The 11,467-nt window shown below is 35.8% G+C and overlaps 1 protein-coding gene across 1 annotated transcript; it reads left to right on the top strand.

The window, feature by feature from the left end:
- Positions 1-4,831: 4,831 nt before the first annotated feature.
- Positions 4,832-11,467, top strand: psmg4 (proteasome (prosome, macropain) assembly chaperone 4). The gene is made up of 3 exons (XM_079889011.1): positions 4,832-5,150; positions 5,982-6,057; positions 11,267-11,467. Exons 1-3 carry the CDS (start codon positions 4,959-4,961, stop codon positions 11,386-11,388), a joined length of 390 nt encoding a protein of 129 aa, XP_079745137.1. The 5' UTR covers positions 4,832-4,958; the 3' UTR covers positions 11,389-11,467.

The raw sequence follows: 11,467 nt of genomic DNA, 5'->3' as shown, positions 1-11,467 counted from the left end.
ACTATTGAAGTTAACATTCATGAAGTTATTAAGTAAATGTTACTTATATTTAATTTACATAATTTCACAAATAGAGTTTAGTAATATCTACTTAACTAGGTTAAGTAAATTCAACAACATTTTTACACAAATGATATAACATTGAATTTACCCATGCTTTTAAAGTGAATGCTTTACTTAGAAACATTTAAGTAAATAATACAATAGATAGAAATAGTGCAGCTTTCACCCGAACACATAGACTTACTTGGTACACAATTCACAAGGATGGTAACATTCGATTGTTTTTGAGTCATTTTGAGTAAAAAATGAATTCAGATATCACAAAATGGCAAGTTACTAAACCTAACAACAAAAGCAATGTTAAAATGCTGTAAATACAGCTGGAAAATGGGTGGCATGATAGGAACAGTATTATAATTAAGTTGAGTAGGTTTTACTTAATTTTATGTTGTTGATATTTACGCTTTAATTTCTACATCCTTGAATTGAGTTTTAATATGGAATTTACTTTGTTTTTTTTAAATTCTTGTCTGAACTAACTTTTTCATGTAGAAATTACTTTTTTTTTTCTGTAGCATTTACTTCATCACAGAATCATTTTTTATCAGTGGAAAACTGTTTCATGCATTCTCAAAGAACAAGACTTATTAAAGCTAATTAAAACTGAAAACATAAAAATATTTTCATTACTTTTTTAATGATACTAGTTTAATGATAGTATATCTAAAATAACTCTGCAAAGAACTAGAAACGGTGTCAGTGTTTTAACAGATTCACGTTTTTGAAGTTTACACAGAGATGATAACGTTTTTCTAAATTTTTCAATACTTGCGCCTTGGAACCTGTTTCAGAGTTTGCGTTCTCGAGCACCAAACACTGTTGTCGTGCAAATGAATGGCCAGAACGCATTCAAAGTTTTCTGTTTTCAGTTAAAACGGTGTCGTGTTAGCGGCCCCTAAGTTATCAACTAATGATCTTAGCAACGGAAGTGAGTCAATCAAAAACTAACTTTAGCTGGACAATATCTTTATTCTAGAGCTGCTGTAAAGCCTAAACAATCTCTGTTACTTTCATTTCCTATTATAAAGCTGCTTTGAAACAAATATAGATAAAAGCGCTGTATAAATGAAGGTGACTTGACTTGACATTGCTGACGGTTGTACACATTAGAGATTGCAAGAATGTCAGAAAAATCCCCTTCAATTCCCCATGCTCAGGGTGCTGTACTTCACTCATACACACAGATGTAAACATTCCTCCGTCCTGTCCTTGAGTGATCAATCTCAGGGGACGCTGAGGGGCCAGAGACTCGATGAGGGACACCCCCGCTCATCCCAGCACCTGCGGACCGAGCGTGTGTCAAGCACAAACACACACAGTGTTGAGCAGATGATTGTTAGTGAAACCAGTGCAGACCAGCGTGACACTGCGGGCTTGAGCCACTGGGAAGTGAAACACTCTTATCGACTTTTCCAGCTCTGCTTTCACAAGCGTGCATCAAAAACATTCACATTTAAGACTTGCTCCAAATATACTGCACAATAAAAATTGGTAACACTTTACAATAACGTTCATTAGATAACATTATTAACTAACATGAATTATCCATGAGCAATACATTTGTTGCTGTATTTGTTAACCTTTGTTAATAAAAATACAGCTGTTCATTGTTTGTTCATGTTTGTTCACAGTGCATTATCTAATGTTAACAAGATTTTAATAATGTATTAGTAAATGTTGAAATTAACAAAGATTAATAAATGCTGTGTACATGCAGTTCATTATTAGTGCATGCTAACTAATGTTAACTAATGAACCTTATTGTAAAGTGTTACCCAAAAATATTTTTTTCCAGGTACAGTATATAAAGTTAATAATTCATAGTGTTGTAATAACAATAATACACTAAAATCCAGTTTAGATAAAATACTGTGATGTTTAAATTATATATACATACAACACAAAAATATATATTTTTAAATGGCATACATCAGTCATTTCACAATTTCTAATATTGCACTATCCCTACACCTAAAACATTACACAATACCCTACACATTACACATCTACCCTCACCCACACATAAATAATTACTTATTGTTCAATAATTTAATTGATGATAGAATTTATACCTATTCAACTTACAGGTTGGTACTTGGTACTATAACTCTTGCATCAGCTCATTATGAAGAATATGGCTTGGATTACCAATAATTTTAAAAGGCTGAAATTCTTTAATATTTATTTATTTTATTCTTTCTGCATGATTAAAATGTTGAAATTCTATTAATTGCTGAAATTATTACTTTTTTTTAGCATTTTAATGAGGCTGAAAAAATATATAAGTATTACAGATTAAAATGCTTTAATATTTATTAAGTTGGCTTGAGGGAGCCAACTTACTGAAATCCTAATAAACTTATTAGTGGTGCTTGCCAAAGGCAAGGCATCACTAGTGTTCTCTTGCATACTTATTACCGTATTATTATTCCACACAAAAGTTTCCTACTCCTCCCGCACCGTTTGTCTCAGACCCCTGAGTGAGGTGTCAAATCGACCGGCTCATTGAGGAGAGGTGTGCTATGACTTTTCTAAGCGATTGGGTGTAGGATGTTCGCACAGCGGACAAAAAAGTGGCCAAAAAAGTCCCATTGACTTAACAATGTTCAGAAACTCAATTCCAAACCGACGTTTTCACACACACAGACACCAAAGGGCCTGACAAACCTGCGTCTCTCCCTCTCTCTCTCACTCAGAGGATTTATATTATCAAGCAGCCAATAAGTAATGGCCTAAAATCTTCATAGCCACACCCTAGCAACCATAGGTCATAGGCACGAGGCCACACTAAATGCACTCATTACTAAAGACTATATAAAAACTCACTCTATAAAAACTTGAACCCTAACCCCAGGATGCTGATATACACTAAGCGCTCCCTGGCAACCACCCAAATAGTAACCATCTGTGACAACTACCAACCACTTAGTAACACCATAGCAACCACCCAGAATACCTAGCAACCACCCTAAATACCCTAACAGCCGCCTAGCAATACCATAGCAACCACCCAGAAAACCATAGCAACCACCTAACACCCTAGAAACCACTCAGAACAACCTAGCAACTGCCTAGCAACGCCCTAGCAACAACCCAGAACACCCTAGCAACACCACAGCAACCACCCAGAACACCCTAGCAACCGCCTAGCAACCACCCACAACAACATGCTGATCATGCGAACATCAAGCTAGCAACATGCTAATCATGCAAGCAACTAAAAACATGCTAGTTACACGCTAATCAAGCTAACATTCATGCTAGCAACATGCTAATCATGTTAACACGATGTTAAAAACATGATAGCAACATGCTAATCAAGTTAGCATCTATCTATCTAATCTTTTTATTTCTTTCTAACTTCTTTCTTTCAAACTAATCTTTCTTTCTTTCTTTCTAACTAATCTTTCGTTCTTTCTTTCTAAGTAATCTTTCTTTCTAACTAATCTTTCTTTCTTTCTTTCTTTCTTTCTTTCTTTCTAACTAATCTTCCTTACTTTCTAACTAATCTTTCTTTATTTCTTTCTAACTAATCTTTCTTTCTTTTTCTTTCTAACTAATCTTTTTCTTTCTTTCTAACTAATCTTTCTATCAAACTTCAAACTACTTTAAACTTCTTCAAACTCTCTGCTCCGGCTTTCAACTTAAAGTTTATTTTATTGTTTCTGCCTCATTAAAAGGCTAAAATTATATTATTGTTTGAAATTCTTTAATATTTATTTATTTTAATTTTATTATTTCTGCCTTATGAAAAGGCTAAATTTCTGTAATTGGAGACGTCAATAAGGTCATTAGACAATAGCTGTGACTAAATCAACATGCAACATCGTTGACAAGATCAAATTACGAGAATAAAATGTAGTTCTAAATGTAGCTCTTTATTTATGTCGAAAAAATATTACAGACTGTTTTAAACAAGCCTCTACTATGAGCTTTTAATGCTTGCAGTTGGTCAAGAGTTTAAATCCCCCAATCAAAACTTTTCTGTCAAAATGATATTTTTCATAGTGTGTAACAATTAATCGTGATCAATCGCATCCAAAATAAGTTTGTGTTTACATAATTTATGTGTGTGTACTTTGTATAATTATTTTGTATATATAAATACACACACATGCATGTATATATTTAAGAAAAATGTGTTATTTGAATATAAAATATTCAAATTTATATATAGTATAAATATACAGTATATACATGCAGATATTTCTTAAATATACACATGCATGTGTGTGTATTTATATATACAAAATAACATTATGTAAACACAAACTTTTATTTTGGATGCGATTAATTGTTGCCTAGCACTGTAAAAAATACTATGGAAGTCAATGGGGTCCATTAACTGTTTGGTTACGGACATTCTTCAAAATATCTTCCTTTGTGTTCAGCAGAAGAAAGAAATGTACAGGTTTGGAACAACATGAGGGCGAGTAAATGCCGACAGAATTTTGATTTTTTTGGTGAACTATCGCTTTAATAATAATAATAATAATAATAATAATAATAATAATAATAAACTAATTTTATATAGCACATTTAAAGCAGCTTCTCAAGGAACTTTACACAATAAAAATACAAAGAGAAAAATAAATAATAATAATAAAAAAGTAAAAAATACACTATATTCAAAGAAATACAAAGTACACTGGAATTCAAAATAATTAAAACCATTAGGAAAAGAAAGCGAACCTAAAAACGTACCTTTAACGTAAAATTCCTGACTGTTTTGTTTACGGCACTTTTCCTCCAGACCAGCGGGTGTCGCTACAGTCTCTGTCGCTGAGCGGAACTGAGGAAGAGCGGGGCGCGTGTGTGTCAGATCAGATGTGTGTGTTTTTACTTTCATTATGAGATTTCTGTATGCTTTGCTCGCTGTGTGAAGGCTGATCGGGATGGAGACTGTGGAGAACGGTGACTCCAGCACTCAGGCGTCTGTTCAGGGCATCTCTGTTCATGATTTCTCAGAGAAGATCTTGGAGCAACTGGTTAATTTCCACGTGATGAAGCTGAGCGGCGGGTTCTTCCTCTGGATCGGGTCCGGCCCGGTTCTGTCCAATCTGGCCGTGTCCATCGGGAGTAAATATGTGAGTCCTTAATCTGAGTTTCTTAATATATGAGTCCTGCATTATCTTGTGTGTGTGTGTGTGTGTGTGTGTGTGTGTGTGTGTGTGTGTATATATATATATATATATATATATGTATGTATCATGTATGTATGCATGCATGTGTATATGTATGTACGTGTGTATATGTATGTGTGTATATGTATGTGTGTGTGTGTGTATATATATATATATATATGGCTGTGAAAATATTAATCGCGATTAGTCGCATCCAAAATAAAAGTTTGTTTACATAATATATGTGTGTGTACTGTGTATAATTAAATTTGTATATATAAATACACACACATGAATGTATAAGAAATATTTGCATACATATACTGTATGTATATACTGTATTTATATATAATTTATTAAATACAATTTGTTTATATATAAATAACACATTTTTCTTAAATATATACATATATAAAGTGTGTATTTATATATACAAATTTAACTATACACAGTATACACACATATATTATTTAAACACAAACTTTTATTTTGGATGCGATTAATCGCGATTAATATTTTCACAGCCCATATATACACAACACACACACACATACATACATACATACATACATACACATAAACATACATGCATACACACACACGTACATACACATACATACATACATACATAATACATGCGCATACATACATACACACACACACATATATATATATATACATATAGGCAATTTCTTTTATAAGGGTGTATTTTTGATGTGGTTCACATGTGAAAGTATCTCCATCATAGAAGTGTTTTCTTCAGCTCATATCATGTATTTGCTCTTTTTTTCCCAGGATTCCACGCCTCTGTCCACTCTGGTGCTGGGAGACACGTCAGACACGACACCGACCGCTCTCGCTCAGAGACTCAGTAAGAACACCTTCACTGATTATAATCAGTCAGATCCGTTTGAGTCCGTCACTTGTAGGGCTGTCACTAACGATTATTTTGCTAATCGGTAAATTATTTTGAAGATTAATCGAGCAATCGAGACATTTTTGTGGTAATAAAAATAGACCTAAGCAAACAATAGCTTTTAAAATGACCTAAATACATATATAATAACAATGATGTAATAACATTTAGTTCAAATAAAGTATCAAATGCAAGTAATCAAATGGTTTTATTGAACACTGTTAAATATTACATAATGTTATATACATAATAAATGCAATCATCTAATGTACATTATGTATTCTAACAAAGGCCTGCAGAGGGCGCCAACAGGTTTGTTGTTGTTGCACTTTACAGCACCTTGTTTAATACTGTCCAAACAACATTTAATTCAAATCTTTAATATTTAGCCACTTCTTTACGATAGAAATGCTACAACTACTGTAATTTCTTGAATAAGAATATGTGGAACGTCAAATCATGCAAATTCAGAGCGAAGGTTTAAACTTTTATTTTGAAATCGTGATGAACAGTTCGCATGTTTAGAACCACATTGATATGCGAGTCTTTTTGAGCTTGTTTTTTCTGTATGTAAATGTATTTGTATGTTATTTTATTGGTGTGGTTTTTATCATTTTTGTACAGCACAATGGTCAGCGACAGTATTGTGCTATATAAATAAATAAACTAAACTATGTATTCTCCAGTGTTGGCGTAGGTTTATAAATGATTTACGGTACAAGTCTGATGAAATTATGCACATTGTGTTCCCAGATGAACATTATAAACAACCTAAACTCACAGCATATGCAGAGATGGAGTTTGAGACGCTCCACGCATGTGAATCATACCAGTTCATGTGAAGCAGCGTTTACTGTGAACGGAGTCGATCTGAGACACACGCAAACAATTATTTGGCCATATTTATTTTAAGCTACAATATGTAATTTTGTCGCCGCTAGGGGTCGCTAACCTCTTACAATAACAGGCGTAGGTTGATGACGCATAAGCGGAATCATGGAGCTTGTCGTCATGCTGAAAGATCTAATGATGTTTATGTATGAGTGAATACACTGATGTGTTTAACATGACTGATGTGAAGCAGAGCGCGAGTGCTAATGAGAGACAGATCTCAGCGCCACACGAGTCCTGCGGATATAAAGGAATGAGGACATTTCATTCTACCGAATGCAAGTGCTGAATAATACTCACACTGGGCAGTTTATCAGACGAATGAAACTTGTGAGGGAACGCAGCGCTGTTTCACTTGCTCTACACAGTCCCTCCAGTTTTTCGCGATTCCGCGATCGCTGAATACAACGCAAAATCAACAAAATGCATTTTTTTTCGATCCTGCAGAATTCCTAATTTAACCGCAAAATAATCACAAAAATCAAAAAGAACTCACAAAACATTAAATTATAATCACCCAATTGAAATATCTCTAGATTAATTAAAGTTTCAAAGCATTTTTACGTGGATACAGATGTTGCGGGAAAAGGGGAAACTCCTTTTCCTCGGTTTACTGAAGCCTATAATGTAAAACACATTTTGCTGCTGCACAGCGAGTGTCTGGCTCACTCATTGGCTGTGCTGCGGAAACTGCACATCCAATGGCGCGGGCGCCTCAGAGCCCGCCAAGGGGGCGCGGCCTTAGCCTATGTTATTCTTTTACTGTCTATGATATTAGTCCCCGAAAAACGCCATTTTAGCAGGTTTAACGACTGAAGCGACAACTTGCCAGGTTACTATAGTGCGGCCGGCTACGCAATACTCGTTCCCTCTCAGGGAAATGAGGTTACGATAGTAACCGAGTAGTTCCCTTTCGAACGGTCACTTCGTATTGCGTAGCTATACGCAGTGGGGACGCCATGCAAAACGCCGCACTATAAGTAACTGGTTGCCTTCTACAGCTCTGGACCCCTCAACTCAGGATTTACACATAGTTTTACAGTATAAATTACTTCACCTGCTGTTAATATTTACATAGGTCAGGTAGAAAAATTGCCCATAGGTTGTTTTAAAAGTTAATTTGATGAGAATTTGATTAGACCAAAATAAACTAGCTTTATGCATTTTGTTTGTGATGTGTGTCATGTATGACTATTGTGCATCTGACATAATACTATTATGGTAAATATGGTTATGTCCTAATTATAAAATATAAAAATCGCAAATTTTTTCACAAATTTCTGGAAATTACCACCACAAAATCAGTCATTTTGATCGCAAAAATCACACAAAAAAATCGTGAAATCCTGGAGGGACTGTCTACACTATCACACTAAACTGCATTTGAGTGTGTTAAAGTTATAATGTTATTCTGTGTGTTAGTTTGTCTGTATGAGACTAGCAGTGAGCGAGATCAACATTAGCATAACATACTGATCATATTCTAACATTTCATCATGTTGAGCTGTATAACTGATTAGTTATACGTACATTTGCTCACCTGTCTAATAAAGCTCATGCAGGAACGGCGTCTCTGTCAGGTTGAAGTTAGCCGCGGCCGCTAGCTCTCAGCATCTCGAAAACGCCACGCCGATATTGATCCTCGTTTTAGTTCTCCTTTTGTCCCAAAGTCTGCTTGCCATGATCCATAATGTTTGAACGAAACGACAACAGCGTGAGTGCACCGCTAGACGTAACGCAGTTGTCCACGTCTGTCGCCATGGTTACTACGGCAGTACGGGCGGAAACCAGGGATAACGCGAATTAGGGCTGGGCGATATATCGATATATTTTTAAATGCGATATGAAATTAGACCATATCGCATATATCGATATAGTTCAAATTTGCGCTCTGCTCCACGCGCCCCCGCCCCTCCTTTTCCACTCTGCGCGCGTGTTTAGAGCATGTTATGAGAGGCGAATCATGACTACTTCAGAAAACCCAGCACAATAGGAACTACCAGGCAGGCAGTGACATAAGTGTACGCTGAAATAAAGTTTTTCACCTCAGAAAAGCGGACTTTCTTGTCCTGTCAGTGTCAGCCGTTATCCTGTGCTCGTAGCGCACACTCAATTGCACGCGCAAATGCGGCGGCGCGCGCTGGATCGCCTCACTGATCAAGTGCAAAAGAAACTACGAGCATGCAACGCCGTTACGTTGTAAATTACACGAAATAAAAGTAATGCAGGTATGATTCTCATTCTATTCACCAGGAGCAGTTTCCATGTTTCATTAACAGTTATTGTTAATATTGTGTATTCACCATGGTAACTGTCGTTTCCATATTAACCCCAAAATGCCACTATTTTTCTTTGTGTTATTTTTTATATTTTTAAATGACTGTAGTGGCTCATACCAACATTGTATTAACAAAAACTAGTTTGGGACTGCTATTTAATAGCTTTAGCATAGGCCTAATGTTTATTTATTAGTACTAGTCTTTACTATTAGTCATATTACAATTCATGTTAAGTAAAGAGGAAAAGTATATATATGTATGTGTATATATATAGGCAAATTATAACATGTTTACACAAAATTTGTTTATATATATTCAATGTAAACTTTGATAATCATAATTAATAAATCGCAAATAACAATTCGAAGGGAATAATCGGCAATTATGATTTTTGTCATAATCGTGCAGACCTAAGGTGAAGAAACCTGTTTATTATTTATTCATTTGATTTTGCAACTGTTCACTGAAATAGCTGGTTTCAGTTAAACTACTTTTAACATGTCATATTTGGCTTTGACTTTGACTGAACATTTGCTCTCACTTTGCGGAAAAAATATCGGGATATATATCGTATATCAATATTCAGCCTAAATATATCGGGATATGACTTTTGGTCCATATTGCCCAGCCCTAACGCGAATATTACGTCATTGTCAGGCGACAAGTGAACAGGGACGAGCCATAATTTAAAATGGGGGATAATCTTTGGGAACTTTTGGGATATTGTTAGTACACAACTGCAGGAAATATATCACACTGTGTAAGTGATTTTTGGATATTTTATTACAAAAATCTTATGTGGCATATTGTAGCTTTAATTGAATCGCAGACTTTGTGAATTCACAATAGCACTATGCGATAGAATGGTTTTAATACATCGTGCAGTGGTTAGAAACCGGTCTAATAATGCGGCTCATGGGTTCTCGTCCATGGGATGAGTGGATTACTCGACACGGGGAAATTGTAATCAATTGGTCTCGTATTTAAAGGGGGGGTGAAATGCTCATTTTCACTCAATCTCCTGTTAATCTTGAGTACCTATAGAGTAGTATTGCATCCTTCATATCTCCAAAACGTCTTTAGTTTTATTATATTTATAAGTTAAAGATTGGCTGTACCGAGTCTTTCCGGAAAAAACCGAGCGGCTGGGGGCGGGCCGTGTGGGCGGTGTGCTATAGCTGTGCTAACTGATCTAACAACAACACAGAGAGACATTTGAAGTAGTTTACTCACCGTGACTGCTCGATCCTTAAGCATTAGACGATCTGGGCTTTGTTTATAAAACAATCATCGTCGAAATGCAGGGAACAAAGAGTCGTGCACAACCTCCGTTGATGCTTCGAAAAAACAAACTCCATCCACTATTCCCTTAACGCTGGGTTCTTTGGGAATCTGTGCAGGGTTGTCTTGCCCTGCCAACCAAAAACCCACTTCTTTGGTGACATTGACTTCCCTAAAAGCCGAGCATAGCGCTTTGAGGTAACGTACTGCTTTCGCTCTCTTCTCTCTCTGGTCTGCGAGTGCGCGCGCGGCCGCGGAGAAGTGCCCTTAGGAGGACCCATATAAGGAAATTCCGCTCTATCTTACGTAAGACAGAGCCATACTCGAAAAAAACTTTCCGAAACTTGTGACAAACCGGAAGGAGTATTTTTGGAACAAAAATACTCCTTCAAACGTACAACTTAGTTTTTGAAACTTTGTCCATGTTTAGCATGGGAATCCAACTCTTTAACAGTGTAAAAAACTCAGTATGCATGAAACAGCAATTCACCCCCCCTTTAATCAGTGAATCATGACAGCCTTAGTCATTTGCAAAAGTGTAATGTAGGAAAACTCATCCAATGTTTTGATGGTCATCTAGAGGATTTGCACGCTCATGGAAAACCTTAAATCTTCAATTGCATTCTTGACCAGTGTAAAGTGTAAATCTTTCTGTGTGAGAATTGCCAGACCAACTAGTTTTCTAGCATTTATTTTTCTCTATTTGTTTTCAGCAAAGAAGACAAAGAAGCAGGTATTTGTAAGTTACAACTTGCCCATGACGAACTCAAATCTCGCACTACTGGTGGAGGACAGAATCAAGAAGGAGATGGAGCTTCATCCTGACAAGTTCTAAACATTCACTCTTTTTGCAACAGTTTTTTTTTTTGTACATAGCTCAATAAATCTAAAGAAAAAAAATATTCTGTTGTAAT

Source organism: Squalius cephalus, assembly GCF_949319135.1.
Source record: "Squalius cephalus genome assembly, chromosome: 12".
Taxonomy (NCBI): domain Eukaryota; kingdom Metazoa; phylum Chordata; class Actinopteri; order Cypriniformes; family Leuciscidae; genus Squalius; species Squalius cephalus.
This window is presented reverse-complemented; position numbering and strand designations above follow the sequence as displayed.

Bases quoted from the DNA above. Each gene is read 5' to 3' on its own strand.
- psmg4 (XM_079889011.1), top strand. From the start codon at position 4,959: ATGGAGACTGTGGAGAACGGTGACTCCAGCACTCAGGCGTCTGTTCAG. The intron at 5,151-5,981 runs GTGAGTCCTTAA...TTTTTTTCCCAG, and splicing joins TGTCCATCGGGAGTAAATAT to GATTCCACGCCTCTGTCCAC. The intron at 6,058-11,266 runs GTAAGAACACCT...ATTTGTTTTCAG, and splicing joins CGCTCTCGCTCAGAGACTCA to CAAAGAAGACAAAGAAGCAG.